Source organism: Elephantulus edwardii, unplaced genomic scaffold (genome assembly GCF_000299155.1).
Source record: "Elephantulus edwardii isolate Elephantulus edwardi_28Jun2011 unplaced genomic scaffold, EleEdw1.0 scaffold00266, whole genome shotgun sequence".
Lineage (NCBI taxonomy): Eukaryota > Metazoa > Chordata > Mammalia > Macroscelidea > Macroscelididae > Elephantulus > Elephantulus edwardii.
Genome location: NW_006400016.1, coordinates 489,694 through 516,280, shown reverse-complemented (window position 1 = coordinate 516,280; position 26,587 = coordinate 489,694). Strand labels below are relative to the sequence as shown.

Below are 26,587 nucleotides of genomic sequence, written 5' to 3'. Positions count from 1 at the left end.
ACGTTAGGACATGCCTTCATCAGCCTGTGAACAATTTTGAGCATGTACACAAGCCTCTACAGATGGATGGTACCCTAGTTGCTCAGAACAGCAACTGGTTCATCTCACTCACCCTGTACTCACTTCCCCACTCCTCTCTCAATCTTCCTTAGGGTCATCTCAAGAATAAACCATGTGTGCTTGATGGTTTGTCTCAAGGTCTGAGGAACTCCAAACCAAGACAGGCTAATTGACAGGTTCTGTACTCAAAGTCTGTGGAGAAAGGAGGGTGTGTGCGTTCAGGGAAGGAGGTCCCATCAGGCATGAGAATGCCTCAGCCTGATGAGTCACATCAGGACCTTGTACTAGATTCTGGATCCTCCTCACACACCATTCAGCTGTCAACATTTATTCCATGTGTCTGTGCTGTGTTCTTAGGTTGGTGGGGGACCATTGATGTAGTTTAGCACCAAATAGGGTGACCTGGCCAGTTGACTCTGAGTGCAGCACAGTCCCCCTGAAGTGGGCAAGAGCAGTGTGGCAGCCATCAGGAGAAAGAGGAGAAGGAGAAGGAAGGTCAAAGACCATCTGGATACAGGAGCAGAAGCTCTGCGAAGGGAAATACACTGTTAGACACATGAGTAGGATGCCCCCAGAGCCCTGGCCCCTACACCTCCAATCCTCTCTCAAGCATCTCACCTCGGATCCACCTCCAGCATGACATCCTGGGGACTAGCGGATGCTTGCCTCTTCATGTCCTAAAGGTAGACAGTGGTTAACAGCCTGATGGGGGGGATCCACAGGCCCAGGGAGTGCTGGTGGGTTATCTGTAGGAAGTTGTGCTGCCAACACAAAGGTTATGCCTTGCAGCTGGTTCAAATAAACCAGTGGCTCCATGGGAGGGAGATGTAATTTACCACCTTGGAGACCCATTAGGGAGTTAGTTAGCTGTGAGCTGGTTCTAACTCAAGGATAATGAGTGAGTGAGTGATTACAGACTTGATCATGCCATGATCATAGCATATCGGGCTACTACCTGAAAGGTCTGTGATTCAAATCTGCCAGCCTCTCAAAGGGAGATGAAGATGGGCATTCTCTTTCCGTAAAGAGAGCCTCAGAAACCTGGTGGAGGGTCCCCATGAGTCAGAACTGGCTCAATGGCAGTGGGTTTGACTATAGACCTACCAAATTGGGCTTAGGTGCCTCTCCTAGCACACCCCTCCGTCCTTGGATTACCGCCAAGAAGGTATTTTTTTGAGTGCCTGCCCTACATTCAAGTGTTTTTCCTGGTAACAGTGACTCAATTTGGGGAGCAGGGCAGTCAGGCCTTCTGGTGCAGCAGGTGCAGGGAACTCTCCATCTCCCCACCTTTTCTGTGACTGACATGTGATCCAGGTCTGGCCAATCAGAATGCTCCACCACCTTAGCCACAGACACTCAAGCTGGACAAAGGAGAGTCAGCCCTGGGGTTTTAACTCTAGCAGGTGAGAGAGGAGTGGATGAGCCAATGGGAAGTGAGGGGATGGTTCCTGGGGCTGTCATTTCTTTACAAGAAGGAGAAGGGCTGCCAAGAGATGGTGGGAATGAGCCCTGAGAGTATCCTGAATTCCACAGTCCCTTGATTGTTTAACGACATAAATACCCCCCCCCCCCCCCATAATTCAATCTGGACTGTTTTTCTGTCACTTGCCACCAAGATTTCTGTGCAATTGACCTGGCTGACGTCCAGCTCACCTGAGGCTTCGGGATCCGGGAACATCTTCTGTAGCCTGCTAAGTGTTTCCGGTGACTGCGTCCCAACATGAGCATGTCCTGTTAAAAGGAAGTGTGAGATCCTTGGAAAGCCAGTAACAATTAGGCCTGAAGTTGGAGCATGCCTGGGATGGGAATGCCATGGAGAGGAGATTGGAAGGAAGAGAGAGCTCTAAGGGAAGAGGTACAGAGAAGGGCAGAACCAAATAAATTGAGAAGAGGTTATTTATTTATTCATCAAATAAATATTTAATGAGGGTCTATTACAGACCAGGAAGAAATCTACTGGGTAGTCAATGATGGTGGAAATGAGCAAAGCTTAAATTTTAGCAGAAGAGAAACCAGAAATTAGCAAGTAAATGTATGTCAAGATGTGTTAAGGACCATTAATAAAAGCAGTAAAATGACAAGGAGTGATGGTGCCTGGTGGCCAGGACACACTTCTCTGAAGAGGTGACCTTGGAGCAGAGCCCAGAATGAAGTGGCTTGAAGATGGCATTGAATTAGGAACATTTGAAGGAGAGCCAGGTGGCTAGTGGAGCTGCAGTGGGGTAAGTAACAGGGAAAGTGAGAAGAAATGAAGCTGAGGATGTGGCTAGACAGCTGGGAGAGTGGGAAACAGAGTGAGCTAGAAGAAAACGAAGACAGGGAGAAAGGAAGAACATTCAGACATCAAAGACCAGTGAGAGACAAAGACAGAGATGGAGAGGCAGAGAAGCGAGTGCTCCTTGAAGAAGAGCCCTGCTAGGAGGTACACAGAGGTGCTAGGACACACAGATGTGGCCTGTGGTACCTGACACAGTTGCTTCCCACTTCTCACCTCGAAGTCTTGTCCTGTGCCCCAGGGGCCCTTGTGGCCACACAGCTCACAAGGGGTCCCTGGTGCTTTAGCTGCCTTTCGGCCCAAGGGCCCAAGTTCCCCCACATCTCCTGCGGGGTCCCACTCTAGCTCTATAGGAGTAGAGAGGCCACTGGGTGTCCAGGGTCCCCAAACTCCACCATGTCCTGGCCCATCTGAGTCCCCTTCAGCCTCCAAGTCCTGGTCCAGCTTGTTGACCTCCTCAAACACCTGGATCAGAAGACAGAGGTCATGGGGGTTGGGACTGGGGCCCAGGCCAGGGGCCACCAGGTTGGAACATACCAGGCGATAGCTGACCAGCTTGGCCTGCAACTGCCACAGCCACCGCATGATGCTGTCTCGGTGGGTTCTAAGGACCCTCAGGACCTGCTCCAGGGGTGCCGGGGCCTGAAGCTCACCCCGCTGGGCCAGCACCTCACTGAATGCCAGTAGTGTGTCCACACACTGGGCTGCTCTGCGGAGGTCTGCCTGTAGGGCCTGTGGACACACGGTTGGACATGACACCCCATACATACTCTGGGGCTAAGACTTGGCATCTACAGCACCAACCCCTCAGTTCCTATTCAAAGTCTTGGAGCTGGAATAACCCCTCATTTTCCACCTCACGGAACTCACGTGTACCTCCAGGGCTCTGCCCACCTGCACTGGAACCAGTCCACTCTGGGCCAATTCCCAGGGCCCCAGGCTCCGATCCAGGTCCAGCAGCTGAAGGCCCAGCCCAAACAAGCAGAGGTCCTGCTCAACCTCCAGTGCCTCTCGGCTAAAGATGAGGTGCTAGGGAATACAGGAGGCCGAATCAGGACCAGTGGGCTGACCAAGACCCCCACTCTCACCCCCTTTCTGTAGGTTTCTTCCTTTGAAATGATTTTTTGGCATCACAGTCCATGTCTACATCTTATCAGAACTGGGCAGTTCCTACCTGGGGTCCTTGCCACTGGAGCTGACTTGGGGACCTCAAGTTCAAGGTCTCCAGGTTTTCAAGGCTCCTATAAACTAGGCCTGGAGATTTAGACAGATGGAGTGACAGGGCAATGCTTCTATCCCATCTGGCAAAACATTATTAACATTTGTCTACTGCTTAGTAAAGAACTCTTTGCCTGAGCTACTCAGCATCCCCCTTCACCATTTTCTAGAATCACTACTGCATCCCTGGTGTAGAGGTTAAATTCTGGGGGACCAAGAGGAAGTGACAGTTGCCACAAATGCCTGGGCTGTCTCAGCTCACCTCGCAGTGTCTGCCCCTGGCTAGGTCTTGGTGGGAAGAGGGTGCTGGCAGTCGGGGGGTGCTGGTCACAGGTTCTGTACGTCTTGGCCCACCACAGAAGTGCTCAAGAGGGTCCAAGGAGTCCGGCCTCAGTTCCTGGGCCTGCTCTGGCCTGGAGTGGGGGTATTTAACGGACCCCTGGGTGAGCATCAGTGTTCCTATTACTCACTTGCCCCACCCTTATCCCAAACTACCTCAAACAGCTCCAGGTGCTCAGTCATAGCATTTTCCACCCTCCCTTATCCTCTGGCCATGCCCCCACCTTCTCAGGTGTGGTCCCAGATCCCACCTGTGGGTTTCCTCTTCAGATGAAGAGTTGATGGTGCACCTGACAATATCCAGTTCCCTAGGGGCTCCATGGGGGTAGCTGAGAGGCTCTTGTTGGGATCTAGGGTCTGGAGGTAGGGGCAGGGCCATAGTTGGGGGCCTAGAAACAAACAAGTCAGGTGAGGACCCCCTAGTAGTTTTCAAAGGCAGTAAATTGCAAAGGAGTTGATTCCGCATCTTTCTCCCACAGCACATTCAAACCACGTACCTTTGTGATGGCAGCTCGATTTCTTACCAATAAGCCACCAGAGGAATGTCTTAGTAAAAGAGCCTTTTTCCTAGTCATGGATGTTCCGCAAGACCTCCATCTCAGAGCTTACCTGCACCAGAGGCAGAGAAGCGCAAGTGGGGGCCTGGCTCTACCCCATCCAAAAGGAAACAGGACCCAGGTAATCTGATACCTAGCCCAGGTGACAAGAGCACCACTTAACTCTTTCCACCCCTTCGGGTAGGGAGCTCTGGTGACTCTGGTAAGAAGCTGCACTTCAATCTCAAAGGCACTAGTTTGAATCCACCAGCTGTTCCTCGATAGAAGGATGGACAATCTCCTCCCATGAAAACTCACTGGAGGGTCAGTTATGGGTCAATTCCAACAACGGCAAACAATATCCGCTCCTCAGGTACTGAGTCTCCCAAATACACCTTACTCTATCCTAAGAGGATTTCAGACAAAATCTTGCAAACTTTGTCAGGACCCCATCCACTTAAAAGCCAGCTGCAGCACCCATCAAGAATGCAAGAATCTGGTCCCCATCCCAAAAAATCTAAAACCAGAGAACGGTATTTTCAGTTTATTTGAGATAGTCTTTTTTGGGTGGCAACTACAATTTGTTGGCAAATAATAACCCAAGCAACCACCTCTGTCCCAGGGCCCCAAGGTCAGAGGATCATTGCCCATTAAGTCCAGTTTACTTGCTGAGGAGGAGGCTGGTGCGCAGCACGCGGGACACACGGCGGATGGTCAGGGAGACGCGGGTACCGCGGGTCAGGCGGGCTCCGGGCTGCGCTCTTGGGCAGGAGGTCGCGTTGGGTGGTAAAGAGCCATCAAGCGCATCTGTGCAGGTGGCCGCGATGCCATGGAGGAGGCGTGTGTAGGCAGTGCCCCGGATCACCAGCAGGCTGCGGGGCTCAAGCAGGAGTGAGGTTGTGGGCCTGGGTGGGGGCCGCGGCTGCAGAGCGAATGCAGGGTCAGCCAACTTTCTGTCCGTGGACAAGCTTGGTCCCAGGGATCGTGACAATCAGTGGGTACTGAGCCAGGGAAAGGAGGTGTGAGGGGTCAGCAGCTCCTCAGGTGGAGGTGAGTACTAGCCTGGAGGTGGGCATCCAAAAATCAGTGGGCCCTAGAAGGCTGCAGCTTCCACCGCCAAGTGGCTAAGACTGGGGTAGGATGGGGAACAGCAGCGCCCCAAGGAAAACAACAGCCTCCTCAGTTAAGGCTGAGTATACTGTCAACTAGGACCTGGCTGGGGCAGCGCATGTCCCAAGGTTTCAGCGAACACTTGGGCACCTGAAATGGATCCCTGGGTGGAAGAAGTTAGGAAGCTGTTGTCATGAACAACTTGGACAAAGGGGAGTCAGGATATGGCGATACATGGGTGTCCCTAAGCAAGTCACGTGAAAACATGCAAAGAAGTACCACAGACCTTATTATTGGAATGGCAGGGAGGATACTAACATTGGGGTACTCTGTAGTGGGCAGAATCAACGTATCTGGGAGGATTCTGGAACATTCCATGAGTGAATGGCACTGGGGTGAGAATACAGTGTTTGTCAGGGCACATGGGGTATGTGTGGATCTCGGGCTCTTGGGGAACTCTGAGCCTACAAGGTTAGGGGATACGTGCGGTTTATGAGCATTCATGCAATAGGAGCACTCGGGTATCTGTGAACATTACTGCACCTAGAGCACCCTGCCCGCTGATGGGAAGTCTGGAAGGATGTGGCTGAGCCCCGGGAGGGGCAGGATGCTGGAGCAGCCCCCGATGGTTGGGGCAGCATCTCGGGACCCACCGGCTCTGCAGGGTCGTCATCCTCCTCCGTCTGCCGCGGCTCATAGAGATCCAGCATGGTGTGGGAGCCCAGACTGATGGTGCTGATGGTCGGGTAGTACAGTGGCCCGTCCTCGTGGGGCTGGAGAGTGGGACCAGGGCTGGTAAGGCGGGAGTCCACACAACCCTCCCACCCTCTAGGATTATGGGGGCTCCCATCCCAAAGCGGGGACAGAAAGATGAATGCTTAATTGGCATATGTGGCTACCTGATGGATGTGCTGGGGGGGTAAACATAAAGTCTGCCCTGTGGTGGGCCAGGAATCTGGAGGGCTGTGGTGAGCTGGGGTTTTTGGGGTGTAGTTACCATGATGCCCTCCCCAGGCAAATACTGGTTCACGAGGACGTGGTTGGCCGGGAGACCCCCAAAAAGGCTGAGGTCAGACACTTTGTCCACGTAACGTTGAAGCCATGGTGGCAGCCGCTCAGGGACCATTCCCCGGGGGTGAGGGAGCCCACCTGAGGAGGACAATACAGTTCTAAGGTCCTTGAAACCTGAAGCCCCCATAAGTGATGGCCCAGGGGGCTGACAGCACCCTGACCGGCTCCACTGACCCTGTGAAGATGACTGCCTGACCCTTACAGGCTTCCTTGACTTCTCCAGACCCCTTTGAGAAGTACCTCCAAGTCATCAGCAACTTAACCCCTCAGGGCCTCCACTGACCTCTAAGGACCCAGTGAACTCTTAAGGATACCCAACAACTTGAAACAATCTGACCTGAGCCCCAAGGCCCAGTTCACATCCCCAAATCACTCATGCTGCCAACTAGGGCCACTTACCCCAATTTTGTAACTTCCTCCCAGAGAGCTGGGTCCACTTTGGCTTTGGGGCATTGGAGACCTGGGGGCAGGGGGAGTTATTACTCCTTTTTGGAGACCACTCCACTTTGATTCTCCCATCTAGGCCAACATGGACAGCAGAAATGGGGTATCTCAGTGTCTGTAGGGTTGTTCTCTGGGGTGTGCACTCCCAGGAGTGTGCTGGGTGCCTTCTTCCCTGGAGAGACCTCTGACCCCAAAGTCTTTCTGAGCCTGTGGAGCCCGGTGAGAGCCCCAGAGCTGCACACAGTCCACGTCTACTCATAGCTGTGGGGGCTGCACTGAGTTCTGCCAGCAGAACGAATAAGTCTGCATTCTGTAAATTCCTGATTTCTGGGCTGTGTCAGCACAGTCTGAACTCTGGAACCTTCTTGACTCATTGCCTGGGGGAGGAAGTGTGCTGAACTGGGAAACTCAGTTATGAATTTTGAAAATCATCCACTGTCAAGATTCTAAGGGTCTAGAATGGGCTACTTCAATACAAGAAAACTATAGTCTATAATATCATGAAACCTCATGGCTATGGGGCTGTGCAGTGCTCCTGGAACCTATAGATTGTGAGAACTTACTTTCTTCAATCCCAAGAACCTGTGGAGTAGAGTATCTCAGCACAAGAGTTGGGGTTCTGTAATTCACCTTGTTCCTAGGGTGCAAGGTAGACTGAGATATCACAGCATGGAGAAAATCATACTTTGTAACCTCATTCTTAAAGCTCTGGGCTTGCAAAGAGCTATCCCACTGCAGGGACTCTGAGCTTTATAAATTCTTTTGCCCCAGATTTTAATAATGTTGGGTGAGTTATCTCAGCAGGATGTTCCGTGCTTGTCGACCGCGTACGGAAGACTCTGGGTCTACACTGAGTTACATCAGCACGGGGAACCTCTGTAACATTCTAGTTCCTCAGCACAGAAACCTGAACACTGCAAACATGGCATTCCTCAAATTTCAAGAGTCTGAACTGGGAGATCTCAGCTTATGCTTATAACCTTTTCTCTAAATAAGCAGGACTGGGCTGTCAGCATAGCGGCACAGGCTCTGCAACGTCTTTATTCCTGGGACTCTGGGATTGCACAGGACTAGTGGCAAGAAACTGCATTGCAATCCAAAAGGCATGTGGTTCCAGGCCACCAGCCGCTCTGCAGAAAAAGGATGAGCAATCTCCTCCAGTACAATTAACTGCCTCTGAAAACCTGCCAGAGGGTCAGCTATGGTTCAGTTCTGACTCTATGGTACACAAAAAACAAACAAAACAAATTCAAGCAGAATGGGTGCTCTGGTGCCTTAGTGGTGTGCTGACAACCCAAAGGTAGGTGGTTAAAATTCACCAACCTCTGAATTTGAGCAATCTCCAGCCATGCAATTTTCAGCCTCTGAAAACCCAATGGACGGTCAGCTATGAGCCAATTCTAAGTTGCTGGCACATAACAACATTCTAGCACAAGGATTATAATCTTAGTAGCTTCTTCATTCTGAGGCTATCTCAGTGCATAAGTCTGAGCCCTATGATAAGCATCTCCTTTCCAAAGATCAGCTTGGTTTCCCTAGGCCTCTTAGGAAAAGCTCTGACAGATTCCATCAGATCCTGAGAGGGGAACCAGTAAAGGGGGTGGGGTGCTATGTGACATTTGCCTTCCCACCAAGTCTTCTGCAGCCTGGGGACCCCCATACATGAGGACTGGGGGTGAGGAGGGATCTGGGAAGGGAGGGATAGACCAGGAGGGTACAGGGGTCACACCTGTCGAAGCAAATACTCTTCTTCCTCCTTGGAGATGAAGTCAGGGACATAGTAGATGACAGGTGGTGCCTAGGATAGAGAGACCCCTTCCTGAAGGTGTAGCTTTTCAAGCCACACCTGGGTCCTATCACTGCTGAAGAGCACCTCCCTCTGAGGAAGAATTTGGGATCCCCATACAGGCTGGATACTGAAGTCTCAGGATCAAAACCCACTGAGGATTCTGAGAACGCCTCAGCCCACAAAGCCACGAATCAGTTTGTCTAGTCCCACCTCCACCCTGGCCCTCCTGCCCCCTGCATGCCCCATCTAACAACCTGCTCCACCCTGAATGGTTCCAAGACTGAGACCCTGGCGTCCTGCTCCTCCATTGACACCAACTCCGCACCACCCTGATCTGTAGGCAGAACAGGACACACTAGAGTCACCAAGCCTCCCACTCTCAGGCCATGAACCTGCCTTTTCCCCCATCAAGGGCTAGGGCTTCACTTCGCCCCTTTTGAGAAACTCATCCTCTAAAACCTACGTCCTCAGAGTCTCTAAAGCTACACACTGAGCCCCAAGGTTCCTTGCCCAGACATACTGAGTACCCGGCACCCCCCAATACACAGGGAATCTTTCTCAATTTCTCTGTAAATAGATGGCTTCCAGGTATGCACTGGAGAATACCTTTAAGCACCTCAAGTTGAAACCTCTCCTAAAAACTTCAAACATGCAACCACAAGTCGGGCTCTCTAACACTCACGACCCCCATGGACTCTCCCTTCAGCCTCAAGTCCCCTCTGAGTCCCTAGTTAAGTCTTCTCTTCCCAGTTTGAGCCATCTTAGTCTGTTCTCAGCCTCCTGGAACCTCTGCACACTGGACGGAGTTCCCTGTCGCTAGAGCCCAGCTCGCTTCAGCACTACTGAGTCTAACAGTTTTCAAACCTCCTACACCTCCCCAAAACCCCTTGCACGTCCCATTGAGTCTTCCAGGACCCCATATCTTGAGTTTCCTCAAACTCCCACACTCAGCTACCCCGGATACCCCAAAGCCCCCATCTCCATCTCTGACCACCTCCAACACTGACCGGTCACCACAGCGTCCCTCAATTCCAAATTCAACTCCCTCCGAGCCTTTCCCAGCCACTTCCGCTCTGCATTTGACCAATGCAAACTCCCCAAAACATTATGGGCCCGCCTTCCACCCAATTAGCGCACTCACTGAACCGCCCGCCCCCTCCACTTTCGTCTACGGATATAGGTCGAGCTTCCTGCCCACTAGGAGAGTGAAACTCACATCGACCAATCAGAGGCACAAAAGCGGCCATGAGCGCGCCAATGAGCAGAAAGTGACAGTAGGGAGGGACAGTGCACAAACTACTAGGACTATGGACTCACGCTAGACCATCTTGTGTCCTTGCCCCAAGGGTTGAGAATAAAGATTTTTCCTCTTTCATCCTTACCCAAGAAGGATACAGAAACAAAGGCATTAAACCTCCACTAATCTGACACAGAGAGGCCATAGAAACGTCTTTATTGAGGAGGGAGGGATCATGCTGAGTCTAGGGACATGCAGTGAAGGGGCAGTTGTGAGCTGTCCTCAATGGTCAGGGCCCCAGGTCCGCCCAGGACTCCTTGGACCTTCAGATTTTCCCTCATGCTGTTGATCGGGCCCAGTTGCTGTGAGGTCCTTGGGGACTCAGTTTCGGTGTCTTCGGCCTATGACCGGAAGGTAGATTCAAACAGGCGCTCCAGAATTGGGTATCCTCTCAGGGCCTTGGGGCCATCCGTGTATTGGGAGATGGAAACTTTAGGATCTGGGGTTCCATTAGGGCTAGGGCTCTTAGAGTTTGAATGTATTCAGATCCTTGGAATCCACACAGGAATCCTTGTTTCCAAGGGTGGAAATTCCATTTAGGGTCTCCTGGGGCCTATGAATAGGGATTGAGGTGCCCTGGGAGGCTGGAATGTATAGGCCCAGACTGTGGTCTCTTCCATCCTAGGCACAAGGATCTCCATGACTGGGGCTTCTTGGGGATTTGGGATTGCATTTCTATGTTTGGGATTCCCTGGGGATTTGGAGATTTCAATGATTTGGAGTACCTGGGAGTTAGGGCCTTGGGGTCTTCTTGGGGTTGTAGGACTTGAGAGCACCGGGAAATTTAGGATATGTGTATTTTGGGGTTTGGGATCCTCAGAGGCCCAAAATGGGGCCTCCAAATTTTGGGGCCCCCCAAGGAGGGTAATTCAATACTTTAAAAATAGACTTTTCTGGAAACCTGGCCAGCACAGGGGCTGTGGGCCATGTGGAGGGGGCTTCATACAAGGCACTGGGGGTTTCTTGGGGGACCAAAGGGTAGGAAGACTTGAGGGTCCTGTAATTAGCACTTCCAGGACTGTTTTGGTGTCAATAAATTGAGGGTGATGTGGAATTGATTAATGTGGTCTTGTCTTGAGGTGTAAGAACGGGAGCCTGTTAATGGGTCTTTGATTAGGGGTTGGAATATGAGGACTTCACAGTGACCACAGGGTCACAAAGGTGCTTATGTTAAATGGGGGACAGTGACACAAAGGTCATCCTCTTGGAGGCATGACCTGTGTTTATGTCAAGCAGACTTGGGGAGGTCTTTGTTAAAGGGAAGATTTCTGTCCAGTGATGATTGATTAAGTAAAGCTCTGTTGTACCATGTGGAGAGGGTCACAGTCATTTGTGGTAATATAGAAACTGTTAATGGGTGAGTCTGCTGTAAGGAGTTGGGGATAGGGATTAGCCTGAAGGTGCTATACTTGGGGAATCTCTTTCTGGGTGACATGGGGGGGGTTCTGTATTTGGGAAGTTATTCATGAGGGAATCTGTTAATAATGGGACCTCAGTGATTGAGGGTTGGCTAATGGGGTCTCTATTCTGGATGTTACTGGGGATCTCTATCTCAGGGTGACTTGGGGGCTCCTTGTCTCAGGAGACTCTAGAGGGGGATTGTTGTCTCTTTGTCAAGTATATAGGGTCTCTAGGACTGCATCTCCGCCCTCAGCATCCAGGGAAACCAGCAACAGAAGAGCAACCTAGAAAGGAGAACCAGATCATGACTTGAAGTGGAGTGCAAGAGCAGCTGGATCTGTTACCCTCAAGCAACTCTGAGGATTTGGAATTTAGCTCTTTTAGGTCCTGCCTTTCTTTACCTCTCTGGCTGTGCCTTCTCAGGCTTGTACTGGCTGAGGAGAGAGAAGAGAGTCTTCCACTTTCCTTACCTGACCCTTAAAAATTGAAGTCATTGAAACACAATGGCCCCACCCTTCAGAGACTGTTTCTGGGTACGCTTACCAAGTTTTCCTAACCTGTTCAAGCACTAGCCTCTCTTCTGAGCTCTAGACCACAAAGCCCAGTGACATTACGGATGCTTTTTCCTCAACACCCCCCCCAGAAGAGGATGAGGTTGGCCACACACCTGGAGATGGAGTTCTCTGACGTGATGTCCTTTGGGGTACGGACTGTGGTGAAGGTACGTTTGGGCTGCATCACTGCAGAGAAGGGAAGGGCAGGGTCTGAGGTGTGGGATGATGGGGCTTGGTATCACCCCTTGGACCTGATGTGCCTGGCTGGCCCAGACACATGACTCCTCCAAACTCCTTGAGCCCTGCTCACATCCCATGTTTCCAAGCTCTGCATAGAGCCTGGGATTCTAACATCCAGTTGGATCCTTTTAATTTCTACTCATTCAGAACCTATATTCCCAGTTCTCACATCATTAACACCCACCTACCCTAGTTATTAATACTTCTTTATGTTCCCACAGGTGGCTCAGGGGTAAAAATTGTACCGCGAATGCAAAGGTATGTGGTTTGAATCCACCAGCTGCTCCAAGGAAGATGGGCAGTCTACTCCCATGTGATTTACTTTACTATCTCAGAAAACCCGCTGGAGGGTCAGCTATGGGTTGGTTCCAACTTGATGATACAAACAATATGTCCTCACTACTTACCCAGACTCCTTGTCTTCCATACCTAACCACAGACTAACATAGACTCCACTGCAATAATACCAGCGCCTTGTCTCAGATGCTTACCCAAATCTTTGCTATTAATAGCCATCTATGTCCTCAATACACACTAAGATCACTTGTCATACCCATCCCTGTCCCCAACACCCACTTAAATCCTTTGCCATCTGTGCTTATACCCCCTGGACTTCTTGTCAATAGCACCCCTTCAGGGAGGTGAGGGGTTCTTTGGGCTGGTTGCTGCCATGGTTTGATTCTTCTAGGAAATGGCTTTTTTCAAATAAATGCAGCTTTACAGTGAAAAAAAAAATAGCACCCCTTCATCAGTACTTGCCCATGTCCCCTATACCAAATGACCCTGGATCCCCAGTGTTTGCCAAGCCTTGTGACCATCCAGTCTCTATGACACCTACTTACTCTGGGACTCTGACTCATCATTTTCTGGAACCTGTGTCTCCAATAACATGCAGGAGGCTGTCACCTGCATATACCTGTTAGCCCATGATCCATCTCTCTATCCTCAGACCTACACGTATCCCCACACTCCAGATCTTAACTCACTTGTTACTTGATGTACTTTTTTGGCTATGCTGCTGTCCCCAGGAGGGTCAGTGGATCCACCAATTCTGGGGAGACAGAGAGAGTGGGAGGAATCAGATCCACAGAAGTGAGGTCTGAGCATCCATGAGCAAAGAGCTGGGGTGTGGTGGGAGGAGGCCATCCGAGGGGCCTTCAAGGCACTGGGGAGGGCTGAAGTTTGAGCTCACCTCTGAATGCGGGATGCTGGTGCAAAGACCCCATGCTTTGGAGGGCAGGTGAAGTACCGGACGCCGAAGACCGAGCCATCGTGCTTGCCGGTGGGCTGGTCCAGCTCAATGCCATACCAGTAACCTGCAGCAAGCGAGCATCAGAGCGAGCGTCAGATGGTCTCGTGGCCCTGTCTGGCCCCCAGCCCAGAGTCATGCCCTCACCTGGGGCGAAGTCCGTCTTCCCATAAAAGCGCACAATCCCCTGCTTCTGTCCCGCCACAAGCACTTGGTCTCCAACCTCGGCCTTGGCCCCGTCTCGGTGCTGCAGGCTGCCCAGAGACGGAGATGATGGGGACTTCTTCTTTCCTGGGTATGGAGAGTGTAATGGGTGGGAGTAAAGCCTCCAGACCCTGTGCCAACCACGAAGCTCCAAGGTAGACATCCTGACCTCGCTCTAACCAGGGGAGCGTCAGAGACTTCCCTACAACGGGGTGCTTTGGGCTTAAAAGGACATTGAGTCCCCGATGTCAGAGAATTCCACCCCTAGAGCCAGACAGAGTGGGAAAACTTTAGGCCTGGGGAAACCAAGTCAGACAACATGAAAAACTCTGGAATCCTTTTTTAGAGTTAAGATTGGGGTCAAAGGAGAAACGAGGTCACCGTATTCAGGAACCCAGAAACTGTCCATGCAAAATAAGGAAGGGTTTGGATCTGAGGGTAAGTGAAGTTGCAAAATTCAGGAAACCTATAAGATCTTTGGGGGAAATTAAGTCACAGTGGCTGGGAACCCACAGGTCTTTCTAAGAACTGAATGGGCATGGGACTTGGTCAAAGCAAAAACAGCAGAAGTTAGCCTCTAAAACTAGAGTTCAGGTCAGAGGAGATAGCAAGTCACAGAAGCTGGGGTATCCACAGAATATCCCCAAGACGGAATCTCCCCTCCATTAAGGTTTCCCGACTAACCTCTGTGCTCCCTACGGCCTTTACCAGTGACGCGGGAAAAGTCCATCCTGGGGGTCCGAGGTGTGGAAGTGACAGACGAGGGGGGTGCGTCCACTGCCTTGGAGATCTTGGACACGGAGGCAAAGAGACCTGCAGGATAGAACGTGTGCTAGAAACTCTCCAAGCCTCTGCCCCTTGCCTCCCTCATCAGGTCACAACTCCCATTACCTGATCAGCAGCATCAGAACCACTAATAGAGGCCTTCCATCCTCACCCCTGGCCCTTGTTTCCTGGCTGGTACTAACCCTGCTTGGGGGGACAGATGAAGTACCGGACACCCCCAACACTGCCATCGTTCTTGCCCTCGGGTTCATCCAGCTCCACACCCACCCACTGGCCACTGGCGAACTCCGTGGTCCCGCAGAACCGCAGTGTGCCCGTCTAGGGAGACAAGAGGATATGGTTTGGGGACCCATGGGAGGCCACAGCAGATCACTGGCACACAGGCAGCATGGTGAGGTAGAGGACAAAAGCTTGGGTTCGAATCACACAGCTTGAACATCATGTCTTGAGTAGACAGCTTAAACTCTCTCAACTTCTCAAATGGGAAGAGAAATAGCATCCACCTTACAAAATTATTTCAGAGCTATGTCTGATGGGAGGCCAACATAGGGCCATTTACATTTAATTGCAATTAAATCCACTTTCTCAATCACATTTGCCACATTTAAAGTGCTTAAGTATTTTAACTCATTTATATCTCACAACTCTCCCCTCCCCCACGAGCTGGATGCTGTTATTTTATCCTCATTTTACAGATGAGCAAACTGACATCCAGAGAAGTGGAATCCCAGGTCTAATGGCAAAGCTGGAATTTGCCCGAGTGAGTCTCTGAGCCTTGTCTCATAAATGCTGCTATACTGTTTCTCTAAGGGGTTGCTGTTGTAGCGATCCTATGAACAACAGATCTGAACTCTGTCATTTCCTGTGCCAACTTTATCATCTCTCACACTTGAACCCATTGCCAATCCACCTGGTTGACGGTCTTCCACTCGCTTTGCTGACCGTCCACCCTTCCAAGCACGATGTCCCTCCCCAAGGAATAACCTCTCCTAGCAACATGCCCAAAGTACGTGAGACAAAACTTCATCATCTCTACCTTTGGAGCATTTTGGCTACACCCTCCTCAAGCCAGATCTGTTCTTTTGGCAGTTCATGGTGGTGATTGCTATTATAAGTTTTCCACAACAGATTTTCCCTCTTGACACCTGTTATAATTTTCTGGACTGTAAAACTGGGCAAAAGTCACCCAGTATCCTTTCAGAATTTTCAGTTCAACTTAATTAGATTATGTATGGAAAGCTTTCTAGATAAGGCTGACACATACAAAGCCTCTTGATTAGGAGCCAAAATCTAAATCCTATCTGTGGCCTGCAAGTCTGGTGTGATCCAGGTTTTTGCTGACCTCTACAGTTCTCCCTCCTGGAGAACTCTCTAGACACACTGCCCTTCCCACCTCTGAGCTTAGCATCTGCTGTTCCACTCCTCCTATTTCAACAAGGTGAACTCCCTCCTATCTCAACATGGAAATTACCTCAGACTGGCTCTCTTGGATCACTGAAGCTAAAACCACCCCTGCCCTCAGCCAGAGATGGTTTACCTCATCCAGCACAGCTCTCCTTACCATGCCCCCCGCCAAGGAGTTTTGGTGGCCTACTGGGTAAGGAGCTGTGCTACCAATTCAAAAGCAGGCAGTTTGAATGCACCAGTTGCTTCGTGGGAGAAAGGTGGCAGTCTCCTCCCATGCAATGTTAATGTCTCTGAAAACCCGCTGGAGGGTCAGCTACGGGTCAGTTCCATCACAAAGGCATGGAACAACAACATTACTCTTAGGAATGATCTTTAACATGGATTTAATTTATTGACTGCCCCTCCTTCCTTGCTAATGGAGGTCTGTAAGAGTAGGACTGGGACAGAGAGCCCTTTATTGCCAGGGATGCATTAGGTCCAGCATTGCCAGAGGGATACTAGGTAATGAAAGAAAGCTGAACAAAGGGATGAATACAATCTCTCCAATTTTCAGGCTCTTCCTATCTGAGGGCCCCTTTTCCTCTTCTTCCCCTTGTTCACTCCTCACCAAGTTGGGAGGTGCTCTATCCTACCCACCCTCATCACTGACTTCCACTTTCCCAAAGTCTTGACCACTCGGGGTGTAAAAGTGAAGCCACCACAAGGTCCAGCAGGACCCCTGGTGCATCACAGCCAGGCCCGGTCCACACCGTCACTGTGAGTGATAAGTATATATTATGCCCTCTAGACCGAGGACTCAGCATTGGCTGGGGCACAGACGAGGCTCACCGAACAAGTACTCGATGAAATAAAGGGCAAGCAAAGGGAAGTCTGCATTCGTACCAGGGACTGGGCCCTCCCTGACCAGCACACATCCCTGACCTTCTGACCATCGAGCAGCACACGGTCTCCCAGGCGCAGGCCCAGCGCGCTTAGCATGAGGTTGCCCGGGACGTTGTCATAGTTGGGCAGTGTAACCTTGGGGAGGGCACAAGAAAGTGGCACTGCCTCCTCCAGCAGTGTCCGTAGTTCCTTGGCCACCAACGCTGCCTCCGCCTTATCCAGGGACATGTCCATAGGGTCAGGAACCACCTCCGCTGGCACCTGTCCTTTTCGGTTCTAGGGACAGTGGGAAGAAAGGGAGCAGAGACTCAGGGACACAGGCTGAGCCTCCAGGGAGGCCAGGCCCCCAGAGACTTGGTGTCTGGAGTGAAGCAGGGACAAGACCTGTCATAATGTGGACCAGCGTGGAACTTAGAAGGGACGGGTCATTAAGACTCAGATCACATACTCAGGATAGTCCTCTCCCCTGAGGCCCTGGGTGGAGGAGGTCTGTGTCAGGTTGGGGAGATGTATAACCTCCCAATGAAGTCGGGACAGGAGTGAAGTCAGCAGGGGGTTGAGGGACATTTCAATTTTGTGGGCCACACAGCTGGGGAGGCCACATTCTCCCCACCTAAACCCAAAAATGTACCACGTAGAAGCATAAGCACTGAGGCAAGGCTACTGTGATTGATACGAAATCAGGGATCAAACGCTGGACCAATGGGTAAGGAACAAAGAAAGGGCCTCAGGAACAAGGCCATGTCCCCCCAAAACATCACGCCTACAATGCAAGGAGATTGGTATTGGAGATGAGATTTGGGATTACAGGGATTGGGGGAGGTTTTCAAAGAAACTTTGAACTCTTGCATTCATAGAGGGCTTCAGCTCTACTTCATGATCTCCAAATGCTGTCTTTCTAACCACAGGATCAGCCAGAACTTGGGCGGGGGAGTGGGGGGGGGGGGAGGGGGGGGGGGGGGGGGAAGGGAGGGGGAGTGGGGGGGGGGGGAAGATATTCCTCCCTCTGCCTAGGTTTGTGATTGTAAACCAGGGCTCATAACAGACTTCACCTGATACTTAATAAAATTTCAGACCCTTCCCTTTGCTGGCCAGAAGGGAGGCCGAAGGGGAAGGGATTTGGATTTGGGGGCGGGGACAGTACCCGAAGCGTGGGGTTGGCACCGTGCTCCAGCAGACACTTGGCAGCACCCAGGCACAGGCTGGAGGCAGCGATGTGCAGGGCGGAGCCGTGGTTGAAGTCACTGCATGTGGAGTTCACCACTGAGAGGCAGGCAAGAGGAGAAACCGTTAGCCTGTCACAGTTATCTGAGCCCCCAAACTGCTAGTGCCTCTTCTTGGAGGGGCCCTGCCCCCTGCTTCAGAGCCCCAGTCTCACCCATTCCCTCACCAGATCTTGCCAGGCCCTTGTAACACTTCCCTCCAACCTCCCCCTCAATCTCAGGTGCCCTATTCCCTCCCAGCCAGACTTCAGTTCTGCCCATCACTCAATACCCTGCCTCCTTCACCTGGGGTCATCACCACCCCAAGCTCCCTCAGTCCAGGGACCCTCACCCTCACCTCGGGGCCTGGCTCCCTTGAGCAGCACTCGCACAAGGTCAGGTACGTCAAAATAGGCGGCATAGTGCAGGGCGTTCATGTTGGTCCAGCGGCTGCGCAGGGTCACATCGGCCCCCAGTGCCAGCAGCTGCTGCGACAGGCGTACTGCTGCCGCAGGGTCCCCTGCGTGAGGGTCCATCCAGGTTAGTTTAGGACCCTGGGTCTCAGGGTGGGGTTTCTGGCTAAGGGTTCAGGGCAGGCATCTTAATCTGGGTTCTAGTGGTCTGAGGACTGGGAGTTAGGGCTCATTGGGGGAGGTCTTGGGCCCTCACCGACTCCATGGGCCCCAGCCTTGCATGCGTAATGAAGTAGTGTCATATCGGTCAGCCCATCGCGATCATTCACATGACATCCTCGACGCAGAATCTGGGGGTGCCAGGTGACAGGGGGTTATGCAGACATGTGGGAGACTCCACCCTGCTCTCTCTGGTTCCCAAAATTCTTACCTCATTTCCAATGACATCGATCTTGTGCTGGACTTGGGGAACCCACTGGCGCACGATAGCAAACAGCTCAGGGATGGTGGTCTGGGGGTCAAACAGAATCTCCTGGCACGCCGGGTCATTGGGGTCGAAGAAGGTGAAGGCTGGGGTGGTAAAAGGCCAGAGTCACCCCAGACAAGCTGACCACTGGGGCAAGGGAACTTCAGGTCTTTGTTTTTAATACCTTCTAATGTGGGGTCTCAACAGCTTAAGTCAACACCCCAGTACTATGACCAGCATAAAGTTTCAAAATCATGTTCCACCTAAAACTCTGGATGCCCAGTGTCTTGAAAATCCAGGAGGTCTAGGAGTTCTCACAGGGCAAGCTGTGCCTCTTGAAGGGACACAGGGAAAGGTTTGGACATTTCAGAGTATATACACTCAACAGGCTGCTGCCATGGTCCACTGTGACCCTGTCAAACATGCATTTTGTCCGAATCTCCAAGAGTAAAAATGAAAATTCCAGAAGCCTTGGCTTTTCAGAAGAATCTCCCGATTTTTCAAATACATTTCAGGCCCAACCTGTGGTCAACCAGAGTGACCCCTGGAGGAACTCTCATCCTCCCCCGTAGACTGGAGGACTAGAGCAGTGATGAGTTAACTCTCTATGGCAACGTCAGCATCCAGCACTGCGCTGAGCAAGTGGTGGGAAGGCAGTGAGTGCTGAATGAATGAGTAAATGACTAATTTGATCACACAGGGCCCAGGGAAGTACTACATCCAGGAAGTAGTCTCTGCGCTCCTTTCAAAACCCATGTATGAGTCTCCCTTGACTCAGAACCTTCTTTGGCTTCCACTGTGCTCAGAGTACAAACCAGTCCTTAATGTGGTTCATAAATTCAGTCTGTACCCCATGCCTGCCCTGTCCTCTCCCTTTCACTCACCCTTCCTCAACCACACCAGCCTCCTCTGTCTCTCCAACAAACCAAGCAAATTTCTGCCTCAGGACCTTCGCACTTGCTGACACCCATTCCTTGTCCGTTCTCCTCCTCCTCTCCCCATAGATCTCCACCAGGTTTTGCATGCAAGTCAAATGTCATCTCCTCAGAGATGCTTCCACTGACCTCCCTGCACCACAGTCCTCCTCTGTCTACTCCATAATTAAATCATAGCACATAGCCTTACTCACTATAATTTATTTACTCCTCCAGCTCCCTTTGTCCCTTCTTCTCCCATCCCTTTCTCACTTGTCACCCTCATTAGAATGTGAGCATCATGGTTTTTTCCTGCCTTGTTCACGGCCTTAACCCCTATATCCTGAACAGTGCCTGTCCCTAGTAGGTGCCCTTCAATCTCTACTACGACAAAGGATGTGATTACCCCATGGAACCAACCTTAGCCCTCTCTGTCTTAAACCCTATTTCCAGATTCCTCTATACTCTGTGAACCAAACTCTCTTTGTTCTAGAAACAGGATTCCTTGGGAGTCCCAGCCTCACCCCTTTTCCCTCTAGATGACAGGCCCCAGTCCCACCCAGCTACATTTCCAAAGAAGAATTTCCTGGGAGAAAGCCCATAATGACTTCTTTATTCTTCTGTCAGACTGAAGTCAATTTTGGAGCCTTTCAGGTCCAGCTCGAGCAGATGACATGCCTACAGATACCACGCTTCCTGTCGCATCCTGGCAGGTGCCTTCTCTCTGAACCTCACAGTGCTGCAGATGTTCAGCCAAGCTTCTTCTCTATCCAACTCTGGCTGAGTCCTGGCTCTCAGTAGCCAGAGGGAGCTTTGAAAAAGACTTGTAAGTCAGACCCACCATAACTGTGTTTTTAAACCTCCATCCCACTATTGTCCCCTCATCACAGAGGACATCCAAAGGCCTCATGGTGGCTTTGAGACCCTTTCCCATTTGACTATTACCCACCTCTCACCTGATTACTCTCTATGACCTTTCTCTTCTAAATGCAATCTAACTTCAGGGCATTTGTACTTCCTGTTCTGTGCCTGGAATTTTCTTTCTCCAGTTCTTGCCATGGCTAACTCCTCATGCTCTATGTTTCAGCTTAAACACCTCTCTCTTCTCAGAAAATCTGCTTTGACTACTCTTTTTCAAGAGCTGTCTACCAGCCATTCTCTATTGCATCTCCATCTTTTCTTTCACAGCACTTGCCCCAATTCAAGTGTATCTATCTGACCTGTCTGGTCACCTACTTACTGTTCATCTCCCCTGAGATATCTGGTGACCTAGTGGTAGGGAGTTGTGCTGCCAATCCAAAGTTACGCGGTTCAAATCTACCAACTGCTCCACTGGAGAAAGAGAGGTGCAATTTACTGCCTCTGAAAACCTGCTGGAAGGGTCAACTATGAGCCAGTTCCAACTCGATTGTTTAAAACAAGAACTCCTGAGAGCAGGGACTGCAGCTGGATGGCTCCCAATTCGATTCCCATCACAAGACTTGCCAGAATTATTGCTGGTAGGTGCTGCCCAATCAACCCCCATTCATAGTGACCCTATGAGCAGGCTGAACCCTGCCCAATCCTGTGTCAACCTCACAATCTCTACAACTCATTGCTGCAGTCACCTTTCAATCCAACTTGTTCATGGTCTTCCTCTCTTTTGCTGACCTTCTACTTTTCTCAGCATGACATTCTTTGTTCAAGAACTTGACCCTTCTGATAAGATGCCTGGGTGAGATGTGAGTTGTTGTGGCACCAAGCCTGCCTTGAAGGAGCACCCAACTGCACTTCTTCCAAGACGGGAGCAGGATCAGACAATTCCCATTTTCCCAAGAAGTCACCATTTCAACTCTAGATTGCTCCAGTTCAAGGCCTTTGTTCCTGTGGTTCCCTTTCCTGACATCCTCTCCCCTTCACTTTTTCCCTGGTTAATGCCCAATTCACACCCAAGTCTCCTCAGGAAAATCAGGTCTCAAAAATAATCTTATTCTTGGTGAGGACAGTTGCAATCGGTGACTGATCTAGTATAGCTCTTGTAGTCATGTACTTTTTGTAACTCCCACAAGATGCTGTTGTTGGTAAGTGCTAGCAAGTAACATCCGTGGAGATCTGAAGCCTGCCCCATCATGCCATCCTCATCAGCTCTGACCACGAGAGACCATTCTTACAGTCACTTTGTTAATCCATCTTGTTGAGGGTCTGGGTAGAGCTATGCAAATGTGAGGCGTCAGCAGCCCACTAAAGGGATCAGATAGCTTGTGATAATGTAAGTACATGGCACTTTTGAATGGGACTATGCATATAAGATGTATGAACACTAATGTGAGGATTAGTCAGACTTGCCATCCCACTAGGCAGAAAAATGAGCCATTGAGAGGCAGAAAAGGGAGGACAGCCAGGCATTTGAGTGCATCCTTAGGACCTGAGATCTCTTCAGCCCTAGATAAAGAGCTGTACCACTGGAGAGATGGCACCAGACAGCTAGAACCAGAGACGGTAGAAGCAGCAGAGATCAGCAAGACAGAGCAGTGACTTTCCCCTGAGAAAGCTGAGTGTCCCTGGGCAGGAAGGAAGCTTGCTGGCAGAGTGAGGGCCTTCAGACATTTGCCAGGGAGTTAGGTTTGCCGACCCACTCTGGGTCTAGGCTTGCTAGCAGAGTGGGATGCTTTTAAGCACTTGATCAGCAAAACTAAAGAGCTCTGTAATGCTTGCCCACACAGGGCAGAGAGGCCAAGCCAAGGAACTGAGGGCCAGAGAGCAGCTTGCCTTTGGATGTGACGGAAAAAATGCTACCTGAACCACAGGACTGTATCTTGAGCTGCTCCTGATCCTTAACTGTAATTTGTTACCTCCCTAAGAATCCCATAACTGTGTGTATGGTCTGTAAATTCTGTTTGGTCATTGCAACAAATTATGGAGTCCAGGAGAAAAGCAGAGGATGTTTGTGGGAGGGGCCACTGGTGTCAGAATTGGTAGAAAGGTTTGGAACATGGGGACATAGCAACATCCCTTCATGATGTTAGAGGCAATCAGATGATGAGGATGCCCCATGACATCTTTGCAACAATCTTCATCATGTCTGGTAATTATGCTTATCATTTTAGATTTACTTGTATGTTAATACTCAGGTCTGTAAGCTCCTTTAGGGCAAAAACTGTGGCTGCTTGCTCAGAGCTGTGGCACCAGCTACGAAGATAAAGCCGAGGTCCTACCTAGCAGGTTTGTTGAATGACTAAATGAACAAATGATGTGTCATGAATCAAAGATTGGGATTCTTCCAATTCTGCGCGTCAAGAGGTGAATTCATGAGAGGGTCTCATCCTGAAAGCCACCAGAACCCCTCCTCCACCATCACCAGCACTCAGTCCACCCTCCCTGGCCACCCAAGGGTCCCAGCCAGATTCCAGGGGGTGGAGAATAGTTACCGTAGTCCTTGGGGAGCGGGGCAGGAGCAGAGGGGTGCACCACAGGCTTCTGCCGGCGCTCCTGGGTGGGGCTGGGTGCCTCTGGGATGTTCTCCTCCTCTTCCTCTTCTTCCTCCTCCCCACGGGGCGGTGGGGCCATAGGGGCAGGATCTGTCTTAGTCATGGTCTTCAGTGGCCCCCGGCGGGGCGAGTGCAGCGTTGGGGGCGGCCTTCACGCAAATCCTGGAGACAGAGCTCAGCTGGAACGGGCACTCCCCAAGCTCCGGGCGCTGTGCACCCAGAAGCTCCCCCCGGGTCAGCCTGGCCTCCGCCCCCCCAGCTCTGGATCTCGAGCAAACCATAAAGAGCTCTCATTCCCCATCAGAAGGCCCTTCTCTGCGGGCCTCAGTTCCCATTCTTCTCCTCCCGTCAGGTCGCTCCGTCTCTGCCGCCCCCTCCCCGGGTTTGTTTATCTCGGATGCAGGATGCTTCGCCCCTCCCCTTCTCCACGGGTCCCTCTTCTTCCTATCTTACCCTCTGTTGGCTGGGGCTGGAGACGATAGTCCGGGGCGGGGGAGCCCACAGGAAGAATGGGGTTCAGGGGACGAAATGGGGGAGGAGAGAGAGAGACAGAGAGAAAGGGACGAGACCCAAACGCCGATAGGAGCTGGGGGTGGAGAGGGAGGGGCGCCGACCGCGCATGCGTCGTTACCCCCAACCGGGAGCGGGGGAGATCTGGGAGCTCGCTAGCATTGCTAGAGGGGCTGGAGGCTTGGGCAGGGAGAGGAAGAACAGATGGTCACGGGGAAGGATGTGAGACACGGAGCAGAGAGTGAGCAAAGACTATGCAAAAAGGGAAGGATGGGGAAGCGGGCCCAGGGACTTTGTCTGTCCCCCTTTCCTACAGATCTGAAGACCAGACCAATTTCGTTTTATAGTGGTCGTAGTGATTGCAAAGACCATGGCCTGTATCGGGTGCACCTTAGTCTCCAGACTGACATCATTACTCTTCAGTGCTTTGGAGAGGTCTCTGACAGCAGTCTTTCCCATCACAATACATCTTCTGATTTCCTAGCTGCTGGTGCCAAGAGTGTTGACTGTGGAGCCAAGCAAACTAAAGCTGTGTACAATATCAATCCCTTCACTATCCATAACAATGCTGCCAATTGACCCAGTGGTAAGAATCTTTGTTTTCTTGATGTTGAGCTTCAGGCCATATTGAAGGCTGCAGTCCTTGGCCTGCAGCAAGCGCTTCAGGTACTCCTCAATTTCAGCAAGCAGGGTTGTGTTATCTGCATAACACAGATTATTGATGAGTCTTCCTCCAATCCTAATGCCACATTTGTCCTCATTGAGCCCAACCTCCGGATAATCTGTTCTGCATATAGATTGAAAAGGTATGGAGACAGGACACATCACTGGCGTACACCCTTCCCAATTTTGAAACATACAGTGTTCCCTTCCTCAGTTCTGACGACTGCCTCCTGACCCAAGTATAGGTTTCGCATAAGCACAATCAAATGTTCTGGGATTCCCATGCTTCTCAGGGTTAGCCGGTCCACACAATCAAACACTTTTGGATAGTCAATGAAATACAGATAGACATTGCTCTGGTATTCCCTGCTTTCAGCCAACATCCATCTAACATTAGCTAACATATCCCTGGTACCACGACCCCTTCTAAACCCAGCCTGCACTCTGACAGTTCTCTGTTACAGGCCAGGTTCTTTGCAGTCACATGCTGTGCACTGGAGACCTGGACAATGACTAGGGATGATAGAAGAAGAATTGATGCCTTTGAGCTGTGATGCTGGAGAAGAATATTGAATATACCATGGACTGCTAGGAGAACAGACAGGCTTGTCCTAGAGAGGGTGAAACCAGGCTACTCCTTGGAGGCAAGGATTCTGAAGCTTCATCTGACATACTTTGGGCATATTGCAATGAGGGAACAGTCCTTGGAGAGGGACGTCATGCTTGGGAGGGTGGAGGGACAGCACAGGAGAGGAAGAGCCTCAATAAGATGCAATGATTCAGTGACTGGGGTAATGGAGTTATGTGTGTCAGAGACAATAAGATTGGCACAGGATAGAGCAGGGCATAGGGCTGTTGTACATAAGGTCACAGGCGACTTAACAGCACATAACAACAACAGTGGTAGTAGTGGCTGTTCTCTTTCTGGGACCTTAGATATCAGCCCATTCTCCATTCTTGCCCTCTGTAAGGGGTGACTTAGAAGGATGATATTGTCGACACTCTTGTCTTGATCATCACCAGCATGCAAGGCTTACACAGTGTTTGCTAGGCTCAGAGAGTTAAGCCACTTGTACAAGGACACACAGTAAGTGAGTGGTGGAGTTTAGACTTGAAATCCAGGCAGCCTGGCAGTAGGATCTGGACTCTTCATCACCATGAAACATGACCACAAGATGTCTAGGTAACAAAGCTGCCAGTGGACACCTCCAGTCCTCTCAGAACCTGTTCTCCAGGAACTCCTCAGGAGCCAGTAAGGACCCTGTCCTCCCCAGCTCTGATGTCCTGGCTTGGCTATTACACCTAGCTCTCTGTTAGTATCCTCATAATCACATACCTGAACAGGGCTGGGTGGCTTTGCCTTTTACCTCACATCCTTTTGGACCAGCCCCTCCAACTCCAGATATTTCCAGAAGCTGATCCTCCACCCTATCCCAGACCCTCATCCTCTTCTATCTTCTCTCCTCTCCCCTGGGACTACTCAGCAGCTTCCTCCCTGTTCTGCACTCACACACATACCTCTCTGTCCTCTACATGCAGCTGTAGGGTTTTATTAATGTCCACCAGATCAGGGATATCCTCAACTTAGAAGTCTTCTGTTGCTGTACCTTTCTCCAAGTGAAAATTCTCACCATAATCTATGCAGCCTTATGTGATCTTGCCCATCATATCTCTTGATCTCATCTCCTCTCACTCTCCCCTTCACTCACCCCACTCCAATCATAATGACCCCCATATTCTTAACTACAGGACCTTTACATATGTTCTTCAGCCTGAACTTCTTCTCGTCTCCATATTTCCTTCCTTTTATGTTTTTACTTAATAGTGTCTTTTTAAACTTTTTATTGTGCTTTGAATGAAAATTTACAGGTCAAATGGGTTTCCACTTGATTATCCATAAAAAAGAAATTTCTAGGTCCATCTTGCAGTACAACATTGTGAGTGATAGGATTATATCCATACGCTTACAAGGAAGTCCAGTGAACACTACTATCATCCAGATATATGCACCAACAACCAGAGCCAAAGAAGAAGAAATAGATGATTTCTACCAACTCTTACAGGCAGAGATAGATCGAACATGCAATCAA

At 50.7% G+C, this 26,587-nt stretch overlaps 3 protein-coding genes across 3 annotated transcripts; all 3 read right to left on the bottom strand.

Annotated features, from left to right (window-relative positions):
* Window positions 1-413: 413 nt before the first annotated feature.
* SYNE4 (spectrin repeat containing, nuclear envelope family member 4) lies at window positions 414-4,271 on the bottom strand. The gene is made up of 8 exons (XM_006899709.1): window positions 4,144-4,271; window positions 3,816-3,966; window positions 3,230-3,364; window positions 2,873-3,067; window positions 2,552-2,800; window positions 1,714-1,791; window positions 679-737; window positions 414-567 (listed from the first exon to the last, which is right to left on the bottom strand). The coding sequence occupies exons 1-8, from the start codon at window positions 4,269-4,271 to the stop codon at window positions 414-416; spliced, it is 1,149 nt and encodes a 382-aa protein (XP_006899771.1).
* An 818-nt stretch (window positions 4,272-5,089) lies between these two features.
* On the bottom strand, window positions 5,090-9,156 carry ALKBH6 (alkB, alkylation repair homolog 6 (E. coli)). The gene is made up of 6 exons (XM_006899660.1): window positions 9,097-9,156; window positions 8,783-8,851; window positions 7,009-7,069; window positions 6,536-6,687; window positions 6,192-6,311; window positions 5,090-5,350 (listed from the first exon to the last, which is right to left on the bottom strand). The coding sequence occupies exons 1-6, from the start codon at window positions 9,148-9,150 to the stop codon at window positions 5,090-5,092; spliced, it is 717 nt and encodes a 238-aa protein (XP_006899722.1). The 5' UTR covers window positions 9,151-9,156.
* Window positions 9,157-11,343: 2,187 nt separating this feature from the next.
* CLIP3 (CAP-GLY domain containing linker protein 3) lies at window positions 11,344-23,500 on the bottom strand. Its single transcript, XM_006899659.1, has 13 exons — window positions 23,265-23,500; window positions 18,908-19,047; window positions 18,734-18,827; window positions 18,423-18,584; window positions 18,007-18,125; window positions 16,902-17,138; window positions 14,756-14,891; window positions 14,472-14,600; window positions 13,731-13,874; window positions 13,527-13,650; window positions 13,321-13,385; window positions 12,208-12,280; window positions 11,344-11,824 (listed from the first exon to the last, which is right to left on the bottom strand). The coding sequence occupies exons 1-13, from the start codon at window positions 23,425-23,427 to the stop codon at window positions 11,770-11,772; spliced, it is 1,641 nt and encodes a 546-aa protein (XP_006899721.1). The 5' UTR covers window positions 23,428-23,500; the 3' UTR covers window positions 11,344-11,769.
* Between the last annotated feature and the right edge of the window lie 3,087 nt (window positions 23,501-26,587).